The 26,712-nt window shown below is 38.5% G+C and overlaps 2 protein-coding genes across 5 annotated transcripts in view; one reads left to right on the forward strand and one right to left on the reverse strand.

Annotated features, from left to right (window-relative positions):
• The first annotated feature begins 857 nt into the window (after window positions 1-857).
• Window positions 858-25,391, forward strand: tcerg1b (transcription elongation regulator 1b (CA150)). 2 transcript variants are annotated; one of them, XM_079835482.1, is made up of 21 exons: window positions 858-951; window positions 6,802-7,018; window positions 7,109-7,255; window positions 7,521-7,583; window positions 8,643-8,916; window positions 12,246-12,482; window positions 13,516-13,716; window positions 13,835-13,935; window positions 14,012-14,100; window positions 14,178-14,338; window positions 14,451-14,526; window positions 15,595-15,730; window positions 17,634-17,723; window positions 20,236-20,354; window positions 20,484-20,634; window positions 20,782-20,946; window positions 21,276-21,458; window positions 21,560-21,739; window positions 24,300-24,383; window positions 24,472-24,572; window positions 24,782-25,391. In XM_079835482.1, exons 1-21 carry the CDS (start codon window positions 905-907, stop codon window positions 24,981-24,983), a joined length of 3,024 nt encoding a protein of 1,007 aa, XP_079691608.1. In that variant the 5' UTR covers window positions 858-904; the 3' UTR covers window positions 24,984-25,391. The 2 variants fall into 2 exon arrangements, with proteins under 2 accessions (XP_079691608.1, XP_079691609.1); XM_079835483.1 differs by lacking the exon at window positions 7,521-7,583.
• ppp2r2bb (protein phosphatase 2, regulatory subunit B, beta b) overlaps window positions 25,343-26,712 on the reverse strand; it is a 104,615-nt gene continuing 103,245 nt past the window's right edge. For 2 of the 3 annotated variants that reach the window (XM_079835484.1, XM_079835485.1), the window contains exon 9: window positions 25,343-26,658. In XM_079835484.1, the coding sequence (XP_079691610.1) occupies window positions 26,379-26,658 (280 nt within the window). In that variant the 3' untranslated portion in view covers window positions 25,343-26,378. The remainder of the gene's footprint in view (window positions 26,659-26,712) is intronic. The other variant, XR_013817943.1, reaches the window with a different exon arrangement.

Genomic DNA, 26,712 nt, shown 5'->3' on the forward strand with positions numbered 1-26,712 from the left:
AGCCAGCGGCAGACGCCAGAAGGACTGGCCGAGGAAAGGCTGCCTTCGCCGGGGTTATGAGCAGTGATTGCCCGCGGTGATCGCCTGAATCTCACAACTCCAAAAACACAAGATTATTTTTTTTAAATAGGCGCTCTCTTTATAAATAAACCACAGACTTGAGCTTTAAACAATTACATTCCCACCTGAAAGAGTCTTAAAACTACATTTTGTGACACAATACTACTATTTTTAATTTATGCAGGGTTTCTCATACACGTCACTTTACCACGTGACAGCAGCAAGCAGGCTCCTGATTGGTTAACGCGGCGCGAATTGACGCCAAAGTTCAAATTTTTCAACTCGGGCGTCAGACGCGAATTCGCTTCAAACGCGTGAATGCACAAAAGCACCATTCGCGTGTAACGCGCGTATCGCGCAAGACGCTCAATTCGCGTCCAATTCGCGCCATTCGCGCGAACTGGACGCGCGAATGAAGCGGATTCGCGTCCTTCGCGCCGCGCGTAACGCGCCTTCCGCGCCGCGGGACCTCCAGACGCGCGTCAACGCGCCTTTCCATTGACTTAACATTGAAATCACTCGCGCCTGACGCTCAATTCGCGTTTGGTGTGAACGCAGCATAAGGGTTAGTGTAAGGGGATAGAATATGTACAGCATAAAAAACATTATGTCTATCGAAAGTCCCCCTAAAACATGAAAACCCAATGTGTGAGTGTGTCTGTGATGTCTTTATTTATTTGTTTGTTTGATCATGTGGTGTTCTGAGATAATGCTTTTTTTTATAAGCCTTTATTGAATGGGTTTAATAACCAGTATATTCAGCCAATGATGTAAAGGAGAGTGTGAGGAAGTGCTTCACCGACAGGAAGTTTAGCTGTAGTGAGATTGTTTAGTTTCTGGAGCGATGGCGGAGAACATGGAAGCAGAGAGCGCTGGACTCGCCGAGAACAGGTCAGAAAACTGCGCTACAAGAGCCAGTATGACAACGCTAGATGTATATTGAAGCAGAAATTCGTTGCTTATCTATATCTCAGCTATATAGCCTGCCTGTGTTACAGTGTGAGACTGCGAGTGGTGGAAAAGTCCACTGGCGCAGTTTTAGCGCAGTTAGCATTTTTGCTAGCTTCGTAAACATTCACTGTTTATTTATATTATTTAATAGTTCACGATTGAAAACGCTAGCTAAGCAAAACTGTACGCGTTAGAACAACGTACTAAACAAAACGAGAATATTTCCTGTTAGCAACCAACTAATGGTTTGTTTGCAGCTGACGTGTTAGCAATGTCTGCTTTGCTTGCCGAATTTAGCTCACTTGCTTATTTGTGTAACGTTACGACGAAGATAAGTTTTTTTTTTCATCCCATATTTTTGTGTTTTTGAGGTTATGTTTAAGTTTAAATTAGCACTGAATGGAGAAAACATATGAGATTTAGTTTAATGTTCTTATGGGTTGGCTATGTGATCAAATATGTGATGCCCAGTCTCAAGTCCTGCTAATACTTTTAACAAAAAACAATAAAACTAAAGAGAGAAGTGCCCCTCACCCTAGCATATTCCCCAAAAATAGAAAATAATCATAAAAACAATATATCATAAAATGTATACAAAAAATGCAACACTACTCAGTCAGTTGTGCTTTAAAGTGTCATGAACTGGTCATTCAAACATCATATTTGAAAAGGACTCAAGCAATGATCATGTAAAGCTGTGGAAAATGTCATTGTAGAGGGTGGGAAGAGGGCTGAAAACAACCAATAAAACACAGTCATTATACAGACACATGATTATTAAAATATGGGCGGAGAAAAAAAAAGAGTTGTGGTCTCCTTAAAAAAAAAACCCTATGACAACAAACTCCCTAGAATCTTATAATTAGAGACTACTAACAACTATCATGAACAAATCAAATGCGTTTTGATAAATCATTCTTATTAATGGGATGGTTTACCCAAAAATGAAAAATAGCCCATGATTTACTCGCCCTCAAGTCATCCTAGGTGTATTAGACATTCTTCATTGACTTTCAGACGAATACAATCAGAGTTATATTAAAAAAGTCCTGGCTAATCCAAGCTGTATAATAGCAGTAATAGTAACTAACCCTTTAATATCAACAAATCAGCATTGTAACTGATCCATGGCTATTTATTGGTCTATATGAAAAATAAGAAGAACCAATCTATTATTTTCTTTTCTACAGTCTCTGAACAAATGACCCACATCAGTTTTACTCTGGAAGAATAAAGGCATAGTAAATTTTTTGCCCTTTGAATTTTCAGCTTACAAATCATCCATCGTGTCATCATATGTTTCATTTCAAGAAGACATGATGAAAAATGTGTGCATAGTTACACAGTGCTGGTTCATGTTTGGAGCACAAGAGTAAAGGGCTAGGCAACACATGATATTGATAATTATCACAATAGGTGTTTCAAGGTAAACTGGGCTCCCAGTACTGGTCATTGCATTATTGTGAATTCCAGGGTGACAAGTGAGTCGGTGGTGGGAGGGCCAGTAGAAATCTCGTTCCAGGACCGGGGCCCTTGGGGAAGACCCTTATAGGCCCTCCAGGCCTCTGGGCCCACTGTGGAAAATCCTTTTTTTTTTATACCTTAAACAGGCAACGTGAACTGGGAGTTACATACTTTTCAAAATGCGGTAAATAACAGCATGAGCAACATATAACTTAATTTTCCTTTTCAACATCTTAAGACTATGTTCACAATTAATATTTTTTCTGAAAAAAAGTAAGATTAATATATATTTACTTATCACAAAATCTTAATGTCCTGCACCAACGGCACCCATGTTGGGTTTAGGTCAGACTGACTAATTGATCACAGGAAACTTGAAACAAATAATTTGACCAGCACACTCAAGACCAGGCTATGATAAATGATAAAAAGATTAGATGAAAACAACATCTTTCTTATGCCCCAAACAAGACACTAAAGAGTATGTAACTCCTGGTTCACATTGCCTGTTTTAGGGTTAAACAATTATGAACAAAACTGCGTCATGTAATTATTTATGCATCGTTTAATGCGAAGAGCCGAAGTGCAGATCGGCTTACTTTTTGGAATGGAAAAAACCACAAAGTCTCAACTTTAAAAAAAAAAAAAAAAAAATAGTTTTACATTGAACTACTTTTAACTTTACATAGATTTCTAAACATGTGGCTCTGTTGCAAGACGCAAGTGCAACAGTCAAAGCACTTGTGCGAACCCAACTAATGACTCATCTGGGCTTTCCAATAGTTTGCACGTGAGGGGGAAAAAACGTAGCTTTCTTCCACTTAAGAAGATTTGTGCACTTTTAAGCAATTTTTATTTTACTGTATCTATTTACAGAAATATTATTTTTCTACTTAAAAGCTATAATTTTATTTTACTAACCCAACTAATGGCTTTCCAATAGGTTGCACGCACTTTTCGCAATCCGTTACAGAGCTATTTAATTTTGATTTGTGTAGTTCAAATGACCACTTTACAATATTTCAATAACATAATTTATTTTGTAGCCTATGATATGCTTTGCAAAACAAAAAGTTAATTGTGCTGCAAATTATATCCAGAGTTCCGTGTTGTTCCCGTTTTCTTGTTCTTGATGTGTTGTTCTTCTGTGTTTTAATAAATGTGTGTAATCAGAGTCACCTTCGTTCTTTCAGTTGATTTGACATTATGGCCAAGGCAAATTGTCTTTAAAAGTATTAACCAGACATAAGTTATTTGACGTTGGCTGAAGTCTGGGTTTATCTTAAACTGCCGCCACAGAAGAGCTACGTGACAGTGAGCAAGAGGCTAATTCATTAATAAGGGCTGTTTTCTTGTACAGATTTAAATATTTTAAGTTCAGTGCACAGTGTAAGACATGTAAAAAAAGAGAAGAGGCTAACAATGTCAAGATCAATATTTGTGTAGCCTGTTTGACACGGTATTTTACACAGACTAACATGTCACGTCTGGCATAGACTACAGTATTTAAAAATAGCATATGCATTAGTTATATTCTCAATTTAATTTACCGAGAAATTCCTGCAAAGTTTTTAGGTTAACTATAGAAGAGACTAGGATTAGTGTGTGTCGCACTCGCAAGACTCGCAACGGGGGGCGTGGCATCACGATGGTGTTCTCTCCATCGTGATGACGGTCAGCCATCGTACGTCGGCACAACCCTATGGCCTGGTCGCAGTTTTGACGTAACCAAGATCTTCTCCACATTGAGCTTCTCTATTTCTGCTATGTTTTAATTTGAATGAACAACGCAGCAGTGTCTCAACTGGGTTCAGTTGGATAGGCTAAGAAAAACATTAAAACACACAAAATCATCATCATCGCATCTCGTTCGCCACTGATAAGGCTGCCTGACACACACCTAAAATTCAAATGCACCGTTTTTACATTAGAATGTGGATTTTTTTATGTTAAATTCAACAAATATTTGAAATTCAAATTTGAATTTGATTTAACAGCCCTATATTGTTTCTCATATGCAACACTTCAAGTCAGTCTTATCGCCATACAGCCAAAAGTTCACTTCAAGAATGAATTGGGACAAATATAATGTCATTTAATGGAAAACTTTGTGACGTATACCTTTAGCCAACCACAACAAAAAATTGATTTTGCACTTATTTTATAATTTTTTTTCTTTTTGTTTTTTTACACATTTAATAAAAAATAGTGGAAGAAAAATATATATAAAAATATATATAATCATAATCTAAACATTTAAATGAGTAAAAAAAATAAGTGTGTAGTACTAAATACGAATTACTGAATTAAAAAAACAAATTACTATTTTTATACTTTAGAAAATGCATTCATGAAAAACTATTTGTGGGAAAATACTATAAAATTAAAGTCAAGTTTATCGCTTAACCTAACCCTAACCCACAACAGAAGTTGACCAAAGTGCTGTACATCCAGAATAATTAAATAAACAACAACGACAACAAAACACACAGCTCTCAAACTGAATTAAATGATGGTAATATTATTAATTGAATCATGAATAAATTGGATACGTTAACCTGTAAGCCTGCACCCCCGCTTTTGAAAAAATCCTAAGAAATGGCATAATCAGACTAAAACTGTTACAGTTAATGATTCCTTTACATTAAAATCATAAGTAGGGCGTCATTTGAAAGCAGACACTTGGCAGTTTACTGTAAATTCAAAATTATAATTATTTTCATAATCAAAAATAGCTATAATAAGCTTCAAAGTTTTGTAAAGTTATTAGAAATATATTTGTATGAAATATCTTTATGAAAATAAAATTGAAGTTGGCATTTTAGCAATCTAGAAGTGCACTACAGCTGAAGCCACATGTCTGACCATGTTATATTTCAAATCTGAAGATGATAAGTCTAAAACTCTGAATTTTATTAAATGTTTTTCAAGATCATGTCATGATTTTATTTTGAGATTTCTCTAAAATGTTAACTGATGTTTATTGCCTTCTCTTCTGAGCTACCATTCACCTTCTGTGGTCTCATTTGGCTTTGGATCAAAAAATCTGCATTTTGATAAAAGCTATGTCGAATAGCATTGCATTATAAATATAATCTATTATGAATACACCTAACATGGTATAAAGAACACAGACAAACCATACATTGTCGCGATTGTGTGTTTATTAGTCTTCAAATGTCTCTATTTGCATCTTTAGCGATCTCAGGAAGCTTTTATTATGGACTTCTATTATGGCACATGGTATCTTCTTCGTCTGTCTGTATCATATATGGACTACATGTGCACAGAGCGCCCTCCGGCTGCCAGTATGAATTGAAAACAACACATAAGAGACTCAATCGCTCATGATTAGGCTACATCTGCGCATTTTGAGGAAGTATTGAATAAAAAATACTCCTCTGTTTAGAAATTTGACACAGACATATGAGAATCTATCAATATTTCTCCTCATCTGCACACTTTTGAACTAAAAGCCCTGAGGGATGTTGATTTGTCGCGAGTCTTCGTGAGGAGAATAGAGGAGTTTTTTAAGAATGAGATCAGCTGAGGCTCATATTACAATCAAACGGTACCGACGTGGTTTTCATATTCATAACTCCTGACACATATTAACAAATTACTGTCACTATAAGACTTTGAGAATAAAACAGAGGTAAAAAAATGGAAGCGTGACTCTTTTAAATGATATAAAGTTTGTCACTTGTAATTACTTACATCTGTCAGTCATTTGAGCTAATTTAAACAAATAAAGCTTGAGGACGAATGCGCCCTCAATCCGGTTAAGAGGTTAATACAAACTTGGTTTGTGTGGATGGCCGTTTTCGTCCACCACCACCGCAGACCATTTTAGACCCTGTTTGCAATTAAATTGTTAATATAACTTTGAACCATAATTAAATTGAATCATGAGGCCAGTGAAGCTCACCTCTATTGCACCAGAAGAATAATTAGTACAATGAAGAAATGCAATAAATCTGAATCTTTTACATTACAGACTTTAATGTAATCTATATTAAAATACCATGCCATTAGGGTCTGACCAGGGACGGATGTAGAAAATTATTTATAAAATTTCCCTAGACAACAATTTTGTTGTTCAGCTTTTAGTGGTGGTTTTGCATACCAATGATATTGGTAATTCAATCACCTGAATGTATTTTAGATTTTCTATCTTGTATTAACCTGAAATGCCTTATGTAGTTTTTGTGTTATTGTATGAATTATGTTGTTTATTCAGTTTTTGCCATGAAAATAGCCTTGTTGCTGACATGGTGTAAATAAATAAAATATTGGTAATGTTTTTTGTCATTTGTCTCTCCTCAGTATGGTGTTACGTTTCCGTAGCCCTGCTCCACCACCCAGCGCAGTGTTGCGAGGACCTCCTCCATTACTACGACCCCCACCTCCGCCCTTCGGCATGATGAGAGGACCCCCACCACCCCCTAGACCCCCTTTTGGCAGACCACCGTTTGACACCAGTATGCCACCTATACCCCCACCCGGAGCTATGCCCCCACCCATTGGACCCCCACACCTGCAGGTAGGAATGATTACAAAAATACAATAGTGTGCGCTTAATGTCTCTGATCTCTCTCTGTCCCTAATAGTCTAAGTTTTGTCTTTTTCACAGAGGCCACCGTTCATGCCCCCACCGATGGGAAACATGCCTCCTCCTCCCGGTTTGATCTTTCCGCCTGGAATGCCTCCATCCCCAGGAGTGACTTCCACTTTGACTAGTGATGACCTCTGGGTAGAGAACACCACCCCAGAAGGAAAGGTACTGAACCGTACTCCCTGAAAGAGTACCGGTAGCTGTATTTTCATTGCATATTATTATAATATGTAAATATAATCATTTACATAATTATTATAAATGTAATATTTTATTTAATATTGGGTAGGAAAACCAACAGAATATGAATCATATTATTTGGCTTAATTCGTTGAGCAAATAGATATTTCCTTCAGTTATTTTCATGCTTAATTATGACTGTTAAAATGTATTGTACAAGTTTCTGTTCTGTTCTATATTTCATCTACAGCGTACATTTAGAGCCGCTCCAGTGCAGTGGCACAGTAATCACATGACATTTTCCTGTGATAATGTAGGGAACCACTTGTTATACAAAAGTCACATAACAGTTGATGTTTTTAGGCTGCAATTTAGTTTTAATCCAACAGACGTGTGTGTTCTGAGTAAGCGATCAGAAATCAAAAGCATGCAACAGAAGTCTCTGTCTCTCTCTCTCTCTCTCTCTCTCTCTCTTTACCCCACCAAGTAACGTTAGTAATATGTTCATAATTTCACTTTCTTTGCTATTGAAATGTCTGACTGAACTATAAACATTCCAAGCGATGTCTTTGAAAAAAGAATGTGCGCTTTCAATTTCAGGTACTGGTTAAAATGTGAACAGTACCCAATCCTACTTAGTAGCTACACAGGTGTAAATATTGCATGTATGCTTAATGTTCTATTAATTACATAAATTGACTTCACAGACATCTTGAATCTCCACATCTGTTTATTCTGTTGTCTGTTTGTCTGGACACAGACCACTGTACTGTACACACACTGCGTGGTATCAGTATTTGGTATCAGAGCATTTTCATTAATACTGGTACCAGTGCAACCCTAATATATATTGCATTATAAACAGTACTGTATTTTGGCCGAAATGAAGTTGGACTGGGTCAAAATTGTCTTGTTGAGAGAAAAAAAACAGATACGTTGCATCAGTCACATTGTATTACATTTAGAAATAATGTAAAATACCAGTAAATAAAACATTTACAAACATTATAAACATGTATTTTACTTCACCTCACTCCAAAACACGTCCTTCATTATTTTAATTAAAAATATTTTCATCAAATAACATTTATATTATAGATGCCAAGCCTAAACTTGTTTTTTTTTTTTACCTCTCTCATTCAGCACGAATCCAAACACGTGTGCTTTGTGCATGTTTTGCGTGCTTGACTTTAATTACATTATATAAGTTGCAGCACGTCTCAGATTATTAAAAAAATCTACCTGTATTCCGGAAAATATGGTTTATTGCACTTGCTAGTCAATCTGAATCTTGGACTACTAGTCAACCATCCTGATCCAGTCCTAGCATTAGTGTCCTAGGACTTTTAAAACCTTTCTGTTATGCTTCCAGGTATATTACTATAATGCCCGAACACGCGAGTCGGCCTGGACCAAACCAGAGGGAGTAAAGATCATCCAGCAGTCAGAGCTCAATCCTCTAATGGCAGCTCAGTCTGGAGGAGCTGCAGCTGCTCCTAACAGCGCTTCATCTACTGCGGTTAGCAGCGCTGCTACAGTTGTGGCCGACCCGGTCTCCACCCAGAGCCTGTCCCCCTCGCACACCCTCAACTCCAGCCCCGACCCCAGCACCAGTCCGGCCCCCACTGCCTCCCAAACCTCCACTAGTGAGTATTACACACAGAGGATGAGGAATAGATCATGAAGCGGCCTTTTGTTCCCAACTGGGGGTTTGTTAGGGAACTGAGGGGGTTTTAATTAAATTGAATATAAAATGTAATGCAGCTGTATAATTAACCAAATTAAAACTTGTATTACCATCCTATTTTTAACATAAGCAGTTAAGTTTAACGTAGGCACGTTCATTTGTATCGTGAATGTGTGAGGCTTCCGGTGTCATCCACTTCCAGTCATTTTTAGCTGTACAAAACGGCTTATGCTGCTTAATATTGCAACCTTGTTTTTCTTATGTTACTTAAATGTATTGTCGTAATTAACACAATGGTTTGTATCGCAAAAAGTTTGATAATTTACTGCACTATTATTCTTCTAGTTATTTTCCTATAGTGGCTAATGAATTGGAAGTCTCGCACATTTATAGAAAATAGCTAACGTCCACATTGCAAAATAAGTTGTGTAGCTCAATGTGATTATCAAATCAAAGGCTGCGATCTAATTCAGTATGTGTGACCCCGTCTGTGAAACCCCGGCTAAAGTCGCATAATCTAATTAGGAGATATAGAGCATCAAAGTAGTCATAGCCATAAAAATGACCAAAACAGGCAATTTGTGTTTATTGCTGTAAATGATAGATTATACCAAGGGCTGTGAGATGCAGTACTCAGTTTTTCATTTATAATATTATAAATACTGAAATAAATGGATTTTATTGACGCTACGTTTTATTTTGCACCAAAAAATACCGGACGTGGGCTTCTTAAATATTGATTTGAATCATCTCTTTGTTTACTTTCGACGCAGAAACAACTCCTGATTCTTATATCATTTGGTTCAGAAACGTATTTTTTACAATTACAAAGTGAAAACAGACCATAATATCAATCCGCACGACCAAGGGTCAGATCAGTGTCGGGAAAGGCAAGAAAACGGCGACTTAAGCCGGGTTCCGATTTCTGTGTGGATTTCTTTGCGTCATCACCGACATTTCAGGAACAGTTTATTTGTTTCCAAACTCCACATTCTGCCTATACATCCATCTTATTTTAAAGACATTTAATGGCTGCTAAGTGTCTAAATAATTTGGTCTTTTGATGCTGATGCGCTGGGTTTATGAATTTGCTCTCTGACAGGGCGGCCGCGGCAAGTGAAGTGCAAGGAACAGAACAGCTGATAGTTTAATTAATAATGATTAATATAGGCCTACTGTTTTTTTGTAGGCTAAATAAAGAACCCGTATTATATATTAATATAAAAAAGTTGCGTGTGTCCTTCGGAAGCAAAGCTCTTGCGTCTGATGTTTTGGTTTCGGTTTGTAAACCTATACGAATAGAACATGCATGAATGAGAACATAAAGTGCAGGACGTGCTTTATGTAGGTTAAAAGAGTTGTTAAGCACAATGAACCATGAAAAAATCCTAATGAATCATAATCTAATCAAATTGTGAGACAAGTGAAGATTCACAGTTATGACTAACTATCTGTACAAAGTTTGAGACTGACCTGTTAACTTGTTAGGGCATTAGGCCTAGTCCTGGATTTACTCCAAATGTTACACAGTGAGATTTTCTATGGATGTTTTATATATTAATGGATATATATAGGCCTATTAATGACATTTTCTACTGAGATTTCATTTTACTAATAAAGTTATAGCCTACAAATCATTAGAGTGAACTGACTTGGTAAATCAAGCTCTGGTACCCCCATTCATTTCAATGTTTCACGCTTTTTGGACATGCACATCATAATAAATAGACTTGTTTTACAAAACTAAGAATTTTCCCATAAATGTGTCCTATATCACTGAAAATGGGAGAATCTTAGCTTTAATGTGGTATATGGCACATTATCAGAATAATAATGGTTAAAATGATTTACAATTTCAAAAATAAGCTGATTTTAAAATTGGAATTTCTCAAAATCATGATTTTCTGAGGCCGAAATTCCGCTAACTTTTGACATGATCTTACTCAGTCAATATTAAAGATATCAAGGTTATATTTTCACAGAATGTTCTTTACATTATGTAGGTTGATTTTATGTATAAAACAGCGAATGACAAAAAAAAATGACTTCAGCTGGGTTTTCACAGAGAGGGTCACATATAGGTTATCGCGCTGTGTGTTTCAGAGTGAAGGGTGGCACCGTTCCACTCATGCAGCTTACAGTGTTTTTACCGTCTCAGAGCGGTACACATCACAGTAAATGCTGCTTCTCACAAGTTTAAAGTTCTTCTTGGGAATGCAATGTGCACTAGGTTCATTTTTTTGTAAACATTTGCATGATTTCAAACATTTCTGTGGATTGAAGTTTACAGCATTTCACCAGTGTTCTGCCAAAAACATTGAGGATTTGAATTAGGGCTGAACAATTAATTGCATTTGCGATAATATCGCGATATGATAAAACACGATTTCCTAACCGCAAAGGGTGCGATTACAGTCTGGTCACGTGACACGCGAGAGTAAAGCAACTTGGCACGTTACACATAAATGCCTGGCCTAAAAGGGAAAAAAACTGTTTGTGTTTGATCTATCTAATATTGTGTTGTTCATACTATAGGCTACAATAGAGGTGGGAGAAAAGATTCTCTCTCCAATGATTCTGGATCGATTCTGAGCTTAGATTTTAACTGCAGGTGCGCGGTGGCGCTGCGTGTGTTTTAGAAACACCCGTATTCTGATTGCTTCCATTATCTCTCTCTTTCTCTCTCTCTCTCTCACACACACACAATCACACACGAACCATAAAATAATATTTCGTAACGTCCGGAAAGGTTGACGGCGCAAATCGCAATGACATTCGCAGGCTTCTTTGCACAGGATATGCGCTGTGAGTGTTATACAGTGTGTGTTCTCGCCCGCCGGTATTTTCCTTACAAATGCTCAACGAAGGCTTCATTCATGTCGTTAGGAATGCAGTGTGCTTGTATATTAAAAAATAAGTAACTCACTGACAGAAGGCTTTCCATTTCAAATGCTCACATGAAGATAAATGAGTGATCTCTTGGTAAAATAACTGATGTTCGCTTCCATTATGCAACAACAACAGCAATAAAAGCTTAATTCCAAGTCTACAATATTAATAATTAAGCCCTTTGTTAGTGCAGCCCTATTATATTAAATAATTTTGGAATAAAAACAATCCTAATAAAACCCTTTCTCATATCTAAGGAGTTTGGCTGACAAAAAAAAGTTTGGGAACCCCTGATTTAATAGATTGGTAGTACTCATGGCCAATATGATAAATCTATGTTTTGTATTGGTGCTTTTAACCACACATCCATTCTTTCTCTTTGCTCTGTTCTTCTTGTAGCGTCTGTTGTTTCTGAGATGCCTCCAGTGGCCTCTACACCTCCTGCTAGTGTAGGCGTGACCCCTGTTGCTGTGGTCAGTGTTCCTACAGTAACCGCTACAGTCACTGCAGTCCAGACAATGCCGCTGTTGCATCAGAGTCTCCCTCCTGGCCTGCCTGTGGGCCAGCCAGCATTCCCCCCGGTCATGGTTCCACCATTCAGAGTGCCTCTCCCAGGCATGCACATCCCACTGCCTGGTACGTAGAAATGAGTTTCATCTTGTCGAGTTGCCTAGTTTGTTTAGCCAAACAATCCAGCAAATGTAGAGGTGAGAGAGGGCCATTTTTAAAAAGGCTAAAATATGTGCAATATATCCTACTATAAGTGTATATATAGTATGTATTTGATGCTTATTGGTTTTTGAGTTGGTGTAGACTGCAAAAGCAACCAAACTCTTCTAGTAGACTTGAATAACTCAATAACCAGTAGATGGCGCCCTCTTCTTGCATAGTGATGTGAATAGGCTGAATACATTTACACTGACTGTTGCACACAACAAATATCAGGACATTTAAAACTGATTTACAAGCATGGAAAAGTCATGGAGATTTATAATCTTAAATCATAGATGAATAAAATGTTCTGCTCTAAAATATAATGATGGATGGATGGATGGATGGATGGATGGATGGATGGATGGATGGATGGATGGATGGATGGATGGATGGATAGATAGATGGATGGATAGATGGATAGATAGATGGATAGATAGATGGATAGATAGATGGATAGATAGATAGATAGATAGATAGATAGATAGATAGATAGATAGATAGATAGATAGATAGATAGATAGATAGATAGATAGATAGATAGATAGATAGATAGATAGATAGATAGATAGATAGATAGATAGATAGATAGATAGATAGATAGATAGATAGATAGATAGAATTAAGTCTGTGCTAGATTAACTGAGACTTGTTACAGCACTTGCATATTGTTGATATTGTTGCCCTTGGACTGCTCTAGCTGATTCTATTGCCCTCATTTGTAAGTCGCTTTGGATAAAAGCGTCTGCTAAATGACTAAATGTAAATGTAAGTTAATTATTAATGATATAGTTTTACTATTGCAAAATAATATATTAAAGCATTAGCTTCTTGCCTTCAAATATTTTTTAATTAAAGAAATATTGCCTTGAAAAATTTGTAGTAAAAGAAATGCCACAAAAAAACAACAAAGAAACATAATTCCAAGGATTCTTATCTGCCGTATACATTTTTTAAGGTGTGTTGTCAGGGATGGCCCCTCCTCTTGTACCCATGATGCATCCCCATCTAGCTCTCACTGCCACTCCTGGACCTCTGGCGGGGGCTCTTTCACTTCCTGAATGGTCTGAGTACAAGACGGGTGATGGGAAGATCTATTATTACAACAATCGCACTCTGGAGTCCACCTGGGAAAAACCTGCTGAGCTAAAAGAGAGAGGTAAGCTTTTTTATTATTTTTTATACTAACACTTGACAATTAACATTTGTCAGTTCAACATGTCAGGCACAGTGAGTCAATGTTATTTTCAGAAACGTTACTTTATTTCTCTGAGCAGATAAGGACAATGACAAGGCTAAACACGGCCATAACCATGATGATTCCATTTTAAAGGATATAGACATGGAAGCCAAAGCTGACTTTGGTCATTCTAAAGAGGTAAGTGTGAAGTTTGTGAGTAATTTAGACTTGTTTTGAAGATTTAGGAAACACTATTGATAATGTTTTGATGTAGTTGCCCAGGGAAGAAGAGATGACAGAGGAGGAAAAAGCAGCACAGAAGGCCAAACCTGTAGCCACAAACCCAATTCCCGGTACTCCCTGGTGAGCCTTTTAAAGTCTTTAAAGTACCATTTTTATGTATAGTTACAGTAAAGATTATTCATATTTGTGTCCTTTAGGTGTGTGGTCTGGACTGGAGATGACCGCGTCTTTTACTACAACCCCACCACACGACTGTCCATGTGGGACCGACCTGAGGAGCTGGTGGGCCGTGCTGATGTGGACAAATACATTCAAGAGCCCCACCACAAAAGGGGCCTAGATGACAACAAGAAAATAGGTAAAACTCCTTAAATTTTCTGCGTCCTTTTAAACTTTGATTCTTGGTCCAGAGTACAGTAACGTAGTAAAAAAAAAGCCACACTTTTTTTAATTCTTTTTTTTCACTGCAGGTTTCAACAAAGAGGAGATTGAAACCGCCATAGAGGAGACACTGGACGATGAGCCTTCGAAGGCTAAGAAGAGGAAGTAAGTACCATCGACACTCAGCAGGAACTATAAGGTGCCAAACATTCACCCCTGCAGAACACCTAACTTTTGTATTATACAGAAGAAACTAGAAGCATCACGAAAACTTTATTTCTAATCATATGACGAGAAAAGGAAATGGGGCTGCTTCCGTTTAAGCCCTGAGCAAAAACATGTTGAATGGACTATTTTATGTCACAGTTAAAATATTTTCGGCGCTTTTTTTTTGTGCACCCAATGCTGACTTGTCTTAGCAGTGGTAATCTTTAGTTGGGTCTGTGAAAAGTGGTGACTCCATAACGTTTACCAAATCAAATCAGTCACTGTTTCCCATCAGTGCCCTTCACGCCTGCCTCCCCCTGACCCCAAACAGTGGTCCTGTTGCACTGGGGACTATTTTTCAGGGAACGCTTCTAAGCTCTGGCGATGCCAACGTGGGCCTCCAAGGTAACCCACCTTGTTTGACCTCTCTCTAGCCTCCATTAGGCAAACCCCAGTGAACCAATCAAAACTTCAGCCCTTCAGTGATGTGTATTGATGTAATAAAGGTTTTGGGATTTGTTTTCAAGAACCGAAAACAAAAACACCAATATATTTGTACTTGACAATGTATTCTACCTTCCAAACTGCAAAATAACTTGATGCGAGGATTATACAGACTTTGAACAAGCTATTTCAAATTTGTTTAGTATGGCTATCAAAGTTAACCTGTTAACACATTCTGTTAATTAAACATGGTTACACTGTAAGTTTGTTTGTTGGTTACAATCTGTTTTGAGCAATTTCTAGAAGTATATTTTCTTTTCTTAAAAGGAACCAAATGCATCTGTGTTAACTACAAAAAGTTTAGATGAGATTGAAATATTTTAATCGATTGACAGATCTAGTAAATAGATTTCAGTTCAATTGAAACGTCAATTCTCTCAAAAATTTAAGGGTAATATCTTCCATTTCAAATGTAAAAAAAAGAAGCACTTCACACTTTTTTACAAGCATACAAGCAAAACAAAAAAGTGTAACAAAATTCTGAAATGTTCTTTCTTACACTCGTCCTCTTCTCTCTGACAGGAAGGACGATGTGAAGGAGGCCGATGCAGAGAAAGATGTGGCCATGGAGGCCGAACTGAAGGCCGCTCGTGATCGGGCCCTGGTGCCCCTGGAGGCCCGCATGAACCAGTTCAGGGACATGCTGCTGGAGAGAGGGGTAAAACACTTCAATCCAACGCAATACTCTAACCAGCTCTGTAATGTTAGACACATAAATCTGAATGGAAGCCCATCAAGGTACAATCTTAAGTTCATTCTTGTTACTATTATTCTTTAATATTATGTAATATAGAGTCTTAAATTATTCTCTGCTCATTCTGTCACTCCCGTTTTCTTACCTGTTATTTCTGAATTGCTCTCAGGACGTGTTAGATGATTTGTGCTTGTGACTATAGGGATGGGCGGTATGACCAAAATTTTAAATCGCAGGGATTATTTTGTGAGAACTCTATGCTTCGTTAGAGTTATTCTGGAAATTCAAAGCAATGACACTTTTTTTTTTTTTTTTTTTTCTTTCAAAGTCTGATTTGGCCTATGTATGCTCATTCCCAATTTGTCCACTAATTTAGTCCAGTTGATGTAGTGAATAAAAGTGAGTGAATTTGGACGAGTGCATTGGAACTGCCACTTTAGCATAGTTTATGTGTTGTCAATAGAGTAGAGCCTTCAGTACGCTTTTTAAACTACTTTTTACAGGGAAAATATACAGGGAGATTTCAGATATTAGATTAGTCATGTTTTCTCATTGGAAAGTGTAGGAATGGCATTATGGCAATGCTATACTTAATTAAAAAAAAACTATGCTACAAGTTAATATTTAAAAAAAAACAGCATTTTACAATTGGAGCTTAACTCTTTTCCCGCCATTGGCGGAAATTTCCATCATATGTGAGAATGCTTCTCCGCCATTGACAGAATTTCCAGGCTTTCTAGATTTTTTCACTGTTATACGGTAGGGGGAGCTATTGCACATCTTCTGAAAGAGTACTGAATCTCCTGATCAAAACACAGGCGAAGAAGTAAAAACAAGTCATATCATATGTAATCAATCATATGCATATGTAAAATAACGCAATCACCAACATTTAAACAGCACATAAATCAAAGTTGTCTGATATTACTGAAGGAAATGTCGACCCAGGACGAGCTATAGGACTGTGCAGGCATTAGGGGTGTTGATGGACTTGATCTACTCCATCTGTGTTTTGATCATCGCTCTGAATCCCATCTGGACATCTTTGACTAAAATGCATTTTTCTCAGCTTTTTGCTCAAAATGCTGGGTTTTTTTGTACAATGTACACTTATTCATATTATAAGGCTTTTCACCAAATACAAAATTACTAAAATACAAAATATTGAAATGAGTTGAAACTATTTTAAAATCATACCTGTTAATTATATTATAATAAAAACAAATTGTATTGGCAAACTCTACAACAATATTACAGTGCTATTAATACTAAAGTCCTCCAATTGTCGATTAGTGAGACTCGAGGTGGCACTAGTTGAGTTTGAATCAAACGAGAGAACGCAACACAGTGTGATACCAGAGATATGAAAGAAGCAGAGGAATCAAATAAGTAGTCATACCGCCCAGTCCTACTTGACAGTAGTGTTCGTACACTCTCTTGTCACTGTTCATTCTAGAACCTGTCAGACAAAAAACTAAGAACTTTGGCCCTACATTGTTGCTTGCAATGCCAAATAATTACTGTTACCACAGGAGAATGTGATGTTGCATTGAGTAATGGATACGTTTCTTTGTACTTTGTGTTGAAAGATTTTATTTAATGACAAAATAATATATTTGAAAGCTATTTATTTCAACATCCATGTCTATCAGTGTTTTGCAGTACTGTGATTCCATGTAGATTTCAGTTGTGTGTCATTGTAATTTTGTATGTTGTTAAAGGAATGTTGTGGGTTCAACACAAGTGAAGTTTGTATGTATGTCACATATGTTGATTCTGTGGATTAACTTGAATGAAGTGTTGTTTTAACATTTATGGATGATCTGTTCGTTGGTAAGCCAACTTCCTGCCCACTTCATACCTGCAGGTTTCAGCGTTTTCCACTTGGGACAAAGAGCTGCACAAGATTGTGTTTGACCCTCGATATTTGCTGCTCAACCCCAAAGAGAGGAAACAGGTGAGTGGGCTGCAACTAACGATAATTTTTTCTGTCGACTAATCTAACGATTATTTTTCCGGATTAATATGATGATTATTGTATTTCAAAGAGGGTAGTGAATTTGTATATTATTTTACCATGAAATCAATGAATGATGACAATATGAATTGTATTTCAAGAAGGGTAGTGTTCTTAAGCCATTTTATAATGAAATATATGAACACAACAAGCTTTTTAAACATTATGTATAATGATACATATTCATCATAAAATGTATACAGAGTAGGCCTAATTAGGAAAAGTTGTTTACTATAATAGTTGAGTATGATTTACTTATTGATTTGTGTCAATAGTAAACGAAAATGCACTTGTATTTATCTGCAAAAGGTTCACATACAGGAGCTTTCAGCATAGTTTTAATATATAACTAGTAGTCTATTTTGAAGATATAGCCTACATGTGGATAAACAACGACTAAAGCCCGGGGTATACTTCACTTTCCGCGCCCGGACGCATCACGCGCACAGCCCTGTCCGCACATCTTTCAAAGTATACTACACCACGGATGCGCGCAGATGCATGCCCAGACTTCAAAGACACATTTAAATGATTAAAACTAGAGGCATATCTTTACTTTAAAGTTATTTTAATCATGTAAACTACCTATATGCAGCATGTTATTATTAGGGGTGCTCCGATTGATCGGCAACCGATCTCGATCGGTCGATAATCGCTTTGGGATGATTGATCGGCGGTCTCCAAAAAGGCCGATCTCATGAACCGATCGCATGCTGACGACACATAAAACCCGCACCTGCCGTGAGAGCGAGGGGCATGATCTGCAGCGACACGTCTCATTCTCTTTCCAGCGCGGGTAAAACAATTATAATGCTGAAGGTGAGGTACAATTCATATTTCTATATTAAATAACTTACGCAGTCATTTGAAAACTTTCTGTGAGACGTAAGTTCACAAACAGCGCGCGTGAATCACCGTGTGCGCGCGCTCTCTCTCCCTTTCAAAATGCTCAAATGGCTTCACATCAGCGCATCGCATCTGCACTAAAATCGAGCTGCACAGTTGACACAGGATTTGCCACTTTGCACAATCGAGGCAGTGTCGCATCGTCACTAAAGTTTATCATTTGCATTTAATTTTAAGTTTTGCCAGTGTTCAAACCGCTCAGCACTTGCGCGCACGGTCTGGAGAGACACACACACCCACACACACAGGCCATCTCACAAAAAGCTTGCGAGTACAAATTGCGCTGAAATGGTCAGATACACACAAATGTATGTACTAAATTACAGTCTTGACGAGTATGCACGTAAACCCCGTCGTGACTCGCGAGTGAACATTTGTGCAACTGCATGTAACTGGAACCGTGTTCGCTCTTAAAGTGACAGCTGTCGAATAAACTGCTGCTGTCTCTGAGTTTCTCTTTGTCTTGTGTTATTTGATGAACCTTTATGACACTCGCTGCTCTTGAATGACTAACTTTTGCAACCTTAAGTGTAAGGATTAATGTAATTTAATTTATTCAGGGAAGACCAATATTAATTTACATTTGATTTCTTATTAAATGTCTTTAGTATTTCTTACCTCAATACTAATGTTTAAAAACAAAAATGCACTGCATGATCAAATATTTAGGTGAGATAATTATATACATTTATTATATACATTTATTTGGGAAAGATGGCCTACAATAGTCTTAAGTTATCTCATTTTCTAAAATAAACACTTGGTGGTTCTTCAAGATCTTGACTCTGTTAATTTAGAGTTAGTTTCATTTCTACAAATGGTGCAAACTCTGCAAGATTATAGATAAAAGATTGCCATTCCCCTGCCATTCTGTGATCGGCAGATCGGCAATCGGTAGATCTTGGTAATCGGTGATCGGCCCCAAAAATGCTGATCGGAGCATCTCTAGTTATTATGCATATGTGTTTGGGACAGAGGGGAACCCGGTCGCATTTGCAGCAGATATATGCTCCCCATCATAAATAAAAGCACGAGACGTACTGGGGTCGGAGAAGAACACCGGAAAATGTGACCGAATGGACAATATTCGTCTGTATTTGCAATACACACGCCACGGTTCAGCTGCGCGAGACAAACACTGGCAGTGTGAAGGTGTCAAAAGGGGGCGCGCGGCTCCCGCTCTCCACGCGCACAGCTTCTGCTCTGCCACCGCGTGCAGTGTGAAACCGCCGTTACAGAGCGAACAAAGCACAGTTTTATTCAGCTTCTGTTTAAAGTACTCCCACACTTTTGAACGTTGCGGTCTGGCTTTATATGATAAATGATCATTTTCCCTATGCCCGGGAGTAGAAGCCGCCATTATTCTAGATCTGTTCTATTCTAGAACGTAAATAATGTGATGCGTCGACGCATTTCACACATGTCGACGTATTTCCGTCGACGCGTGTCGTTGCAGCCCTACAGGTGAGAGTGATTTGGTGTTTGCTGGCTTGCTGAATGAGCAGAAGCGAGCAGCTTTGTGAATTTGTCTCCATTCACTGTGCAGGTGTTTGATCAGTATGTGAAGACTCGTGCTGAAGAAGAGCGGAAGGAGAAGAAGAACAAACTCATGCAGGCAAAAGACGACTTCCGAAAGATGATGGAAGATGCCAGATTTCACATTAGGTCTGTTTTAATAAGGCCTTCTCTACATTTAGAGTGTTTGACCTCCTGAAATGTATCTTGATACCAAGTGTAAATCGATTAGATTGACTAAAAGATACAAACAATTGTCGTTTCCCTTTCCTCTTTTAGGACCACATTCAGTGAGTTTGCAGCAAAACACTCCAAGGATCCTCGTTTCAAGGCCATCGAGAAGATGAAGGACAGAGAAACCATGTTCACAGAGTTCATGACAGCCTTGAGAAAGAAGGACAAAGAAGACTCCAAAAACAAAGTAGAAAAGGTCTGTCAGCAGCCTCCCACACATCCACCCCGAAATGCCCACTTGCATTGACAGGAAGTCAAAAGTGCTGTTGAAAGAACTGAAGTTGAATTGAACTATTCTGTTAAGCTCTGACAACTGAAGCCAAATTCTTGTTTCTGGCTGCAGGTGAAACAGGATTTCTTCGATTTGCTGTCAGACCACCATGTGGACGTCTCTCAGCGGTGGAGCAAAGTTAAGGACAAGCTGGAGACGGACCAGCGCTACAAAGCCGTGGAGAGCTCAGCTGCTAGAGAAGAGCTGTACAAACAGTATGTGGAGAAGCAGGCGAAGGTTAGAAGGATGGTCTCATTGCGTACGATTCATCAGGACAGGGCAAAAACCACAACCAAGGCAACTTGGACATGGAAAAATAGGAACCACAACTCTGGCCCTTGAGATCCACTTTCCTGCTGAGTTTGGCTCCAACCGTGATCAAATCAAGCTCCCCTGCCTGTAACTTTAGCTTATTCTTGTGTGTTTGATTAGGGTTGGAGCAAAACTCTGCACTCTGGACCTCGAGGGCCATCCCCTGTCGTAGCATAATGCGTTTCCATCACATCGTACATGCTGCTGAAAATTGTGGTGCTAGAAAGCTTTATGAGTTCCTTTGTGTTGTGTAGAACGTGGATGCGGAGAAGGAGAAAGAACTGGAACGGCAGGCTCGCATCGAGGCCAGTCTGAGGGAGAGAGAGCGGGAAGTGCAGAGAGCTCGATCTGAACAGACCAAAGAGATCGACAGAGAGAGAGAGCAGCATAAACGGGAGGAGGCTGTCCAGCACTTCAAAGCTCTCATGTCAGATATGGTCAGTGCTGGCTCGCTCTTAAGGATTCTATTTGTAATTTTACATTGTATTAATATACATTATCCTCGTTTTTCTTCCCTCTCTTGTGCATTCACATATAGGTAAGATCAACGGATGCTTCCTGGTCTGACACGAGGCGCAACCTGCGTAAAGACCACCGGTGGGAGTCCTCATCTCTGCTGGAGCGACATGAGAAGGAGAAACTGTTTGAAGAACATGTGGAGGCTCTTACCAAGAGGAAGAAAGAACATTTCAGGCAGCTGTTGGATGAGACCGCTATGGTGAGACAAGCCGGATCACAACATCATTAATATTTATATAATGTGTAAATAATAATCATATCAATATACTGTTATTGTTGTTATATACAAATAATAATCATAGTAAACCTATATAATGTACACCGATCAGGCATAACGTTATGACCGGTGAAGTGAATAACTGATTATTTCTTCATCACCTGTTAGTGGGTGGGATATATTAGGCAGCAAGTGAACATTTTGTCCTCAAAGTTGATGTGTTAGAAGCTGGAAAAATGGGCAAGTGTAAGGATTTGAGCGAGTTTGACAAGGGCCAAATTGTGATGGCTAGATGTTTTTATTATTAATCATAACAATAATAATATTACATAGTATAAATTATCTATACATATTATTTTTATCATGTACTGTCTATACAGTATATTGTTGTTGAGAACAAAATTAATACTAGAGTAATGTTCACTACATGTAAATCTACCAAAATGATTTGCATTAAAGGGTCTGCTAAATGAATAAATATACCTTACTGCGTTTCAAATAGATGGTTTGTATCTGTACAAATAAAGGACCAGAGATGGATGTTTTGATTAGCCTGGCTCCGCCCTCCTACGTACTTCCGCTCAATTTTCGAATTACAAATGTTTAGCGGTCCAATCAGCGAACAGAGGGAGTGGCTGAGAACGATGACGTTGACGTTTTGCGCTAGTTTGAGTTGTAGTTCAGTAATGGCGGCGGAAAAAAGATGCGAGCGAAGCCATTCATTCCGTTGTGGCACCGCTGCCGAATATCCAGAAGTTAAAGCCTTTCCAGCTCGCTCTGTTAGTGGTGAAGGAGTTGGCTGAAGCCCTATTCGGACGCTAATTGTTTCTCGTGGGGTCGGAAGGCATTGTCATCATTTACAGGGGCTAGTCCTCTAGCTCAAACAGTAGAGCATGGCGCTAGCAACGCCAAGGTCATGGGTTCGATTCCCAGGGAAAGCAAGAACTGACCAAATGTAAAATGTGTACCTTGAATGCAATGTAAGTCGCTTTGGATAAAAGCGTCTGCCAAATGCATAAATGTAAATGTAGTCAGTGATTTTACTGCCATCCGTCTCCCACCACTAAGGATGGGTACCGTTCACAATTTTACCGGTACCTGAAATTCGGTACCGGAACCCAATGGTACCTTTTTCTGTACTTTTAGGATGTTTACATAAATAACTGTAAAGAACCTGTAAGTCATTTATAAAAGTGTTATTGTCATTATGCCAGAGCTGCCCCGGTCGCTGTCTGTTGTCTGTGATGTTTGATTACTGTAATATTTACTAGTAAATAGTAGGCTACTAGGTACTTAATTTAATTCATAAAAACAACCATATTATTATTGTTTTCTTTTTAATTTCATTTCTATGAAAATATTTCCCACAAATTAGGTGTTTAGGTCTTCATTTGATTACCAGAAAAGACATTCATTTAATTTATTTTATTTTAATTAAACTTTTTTTTGTCAAACAAAGTGCTGCACAACTGAGATTTTATATGGTCAAAATTAAAACATGAATTCATTTATTTAAAAAAAATAAAGTTTTGATAATTGATTCTTATTATTACATTAGTGCTAGTATTATTATTACATCAAGACGTATCTAAATTCTGTACAACAGTAATTTATTTGTCAAGTTAGCCAAACTTTTATTTTGATGGGTTGCCGTGATTGTGTGTTTATAATATGACGCCGGTCTTTTTTCTCAAATGTAACGGTAAAATGCTCATTAAGTGACTCAGTGGCTCTGGAGATGACGTTCATGTTCATGTCGTCATGTCTTCATGTCTTCATATGAGAGGCAGAGATGGAAACATGCGACCGTCACGCGCAATTCTGAGTGAGAGTGTGTGTGTGAGGTAAATCCATAGACTGTAAACCGCACGTCTACGCATTCATTCGCACAGAGACACGCATGATTCGTATTTAAATGGTCTTTTCGCGGTTTAATATTCACAGACACTCGTCTATATCACAATATGCGTTCTCAGGTACCGAAATTTGGTACCGGTTGATTTAATGTGAATCGGTACTCGGTAGTACCGCTGTAATTCAGTCGGTGGCCTTAAAAGTACCGAGGTCGGTATCCAACCCTACCCACCACCCGCGTAAAAATCCCAGGCCGAATTACTTACTGTTTTAGACTAACACCAAGGTCGTTTTCAAGAATATATCACTTCAAAATTCACAGTTTATATCCTTTTTGGCCACTGCAGGTCAACGTACGGTTGTGCTGTAATTTGAATGCATTTCTAGACTTGTATTTCTTTAAATGCTGGCAAGTATTTACAAGAGCAACATATTTAATCACCGCTCAAAAAAATAAAAAGAAAAGCACGTAAACATTTGAATTGGGCCGTTATTTACAGCAGCATTTATTCTTATCATACCAAGCATATATTTTATTCACAGAGCAATCATGTTACGGACCATGTGTTTTGATATCCCATCCAATGAATGCCAAATTTGAGTTATTAAATATCAAGTGGATTATTAGAACCTTAAACGTGTGGGTTGTCCATGTGTTCACGCTGCTTTTTTAATTCTCTAATCATAGATCACCTTAACCACCACATGGAAAGAGGTGAAGAAGATCATCAAAGATGACCCGCGCTGCATCAAGTTCTCCAGCAGTGATCGAGTGAGTTGAATTATTTGGTTGTCATATTCACATTGACTTTTTTCGCCTTGGCAACTTTTTGAAACGTTCTTCTTTCCCTCAACTTTAGAAGAAACAACGGGAATTTGAAGATTACATAAAGGACAAATACATCACAGCCAAAGCTGACTTCCGAACCCTCTTGAAAGAAACTAAATTCATTACGTATAGGTATGCATGTTACTTTAAAAAAAAATGTCATTTCAACAAAAACTCTTACTCTTAAACCTGTATGACTGACTTGCTTTTGTGGAATGACATGAGTGTGTATACAAGATGATAAAATATTAATTTGTTTAAAGTCAAAATGTAACTAGCCCATAATCATCTAGAATTTGAACCGATCACTTCTAAAGCGGTTGAGCTTGTATTCTCTGTAGATCACGGAAGCTGATCCAGGAGTCGGACCAGCACCTGAACGATGTCGAGAAAGTCCTTCAGAATGATAAACGTTACCTGGTCCTAGACTGCGTCCCAGAAGAGCGCCGCAAACTCATCATGTTCTACATCGAGGACCTGGACCGCCGGGGACCCCCGCCTCCCCCAACCGCCTCTGAACCCAGCCGCCGCTCCACAAAGTGAAGCCGTAGTGGCCTTCAATGGACTGAGCATGAGCCAGCCCCACACTCATCACAGCACAGTGTTAAAGACGTCATGTATTTTTGAAATGTCGGTGTTATCTTCTCAAACTGTGCGAGATGATGCTCTGTACGGCCACTAGTTGTAGGCTAGCACAAGGCAAATTGTCAATCTCTGAACTTCAATCGTCAGGCAAGGAATGCGTCTGTACGTCACACCGCAGCCTCTTGTGAGCATCAATTGTAGCAGGCTAATATGACTGGTCAGAAAGTGTGTGGAAAAGAAAAAAAAAGTCATGTACCCTTCAGTACATGTGTATGTGAAAAGTTTCTTAAAGTGGTTTGATTTGGGCTTGTTGCTATATTTCTGTGTTGACTGGAAATAAATGCAACCTTTTTGTTTTGTTTTTTTAGCTGTTGTGTCTGATCTTGTCCATGATGAAATCAAAGAAAGCAGAATGTTCCTCTTGATTTTTTTTTATTAAATTTTCTCTCCCTTTTCTTTATAAAATTAGAACAAAAAGCAGAACATTAGTACATTTGCTACATTGTTTACACAATTCCTCTTTGTTGCATCGATCAACCCTAAAGCCGGGGTTTGATGATGCATGCACCTTCATGAAGTAAACTGAGAAACGGAAATAAGCTGGATACCTCAGAAGCCATAACATATTCAATTATCAAAGCCTTCTGCGTCCTCTGTCCTGCCAAGAGGCGAGAATCGGATGTAGGCTGAATACTGACTCGGTCGAAACATTTCCTCATTATCTTAAGGCCCTGTCACATGACTCGCCAGCCACTGCATGGTATGAGCTAAAATATTTCACGCAAATTTGACTTGGCTTGAACTGAAAGTACATCCAATGGTTACCATGTTTGCATGACATTACATGAATGACGCCAGAAAGAAAATCAAAGCAAGATGGAAGAGGCTGAGCCCTCTGCTCAAACTTCAAACACACATCATGGCATTCAGAGGAACACATTCAAGTTCTTTTTCTTTCTGCGCTAAGCAAAAATAAATTTTGGCTGTTTTCATTCTTGCCACCTAGCAACATCCATGGCGACATCTACAACGCTTCTTCTCCCGAGTCGTGTGAAAGGGCCGTCAGCTACGTTAAAAGTAAAAGAATCCTCTCTGTATTGCTGTGCATAACCAATAAACCGACAGAGAGTTAGAAGATTTGAAGTAATTCAAAACAAAAGCAGTCCAACAGCCAGTGTCATTGTCCGTGGTGTGCAGCGCACCTTCAAGTGTTTTGTTAGATTCAGTGTAGTATCAAATCTGCTGGAAAGGCAAAGCTCGTCTAGATGTTCCTCACAAGTTCAATGCTAGTGAGTCCACTAGGGAAATGGCGCCTTTTCTCGCTGTGATAACTGGAGACGTCAGAGCTACATGCTAGTTGATCTTGTCCTGAAATATGTAAAGGTTGTTGGTGGCAGCCACGGCAATGATGTTCTCGTGGGGGTGCCATGCAGTGTGTAGGATCTTCTTACTGAAGTCCAGACTGTCTACACTGATTTCGTCTTTCCGACGCTTGCCGCCGACGCAAACTTTGCGCGGCTTGAGGATGGCTCTGGGTTTGCTGTTCTCCCGCGAGGCCTCGAGAGTCACATCACGCTTCGTGTTCCGATCGAACATGCGGAAGAAATTGTTGTAGGAGCCTGTCATTAGGACACTAATGGGAAAGGGAAAAGACCATTATTAGTTCTTATTGCACCGTACAGCCCAA

This window comes from Gobio gobio, assembly GCF_949357685.1.
Source record: "Gobio gobio genome assembly, chromosome: 14".
Classification (NCBI taxonomy): domain Eukaryota; kingdom Metazoa; phylum Chordata; class Actinopteri; order Cypriniformes; family Gobionidae; genus Gobio; species Gobio gobio.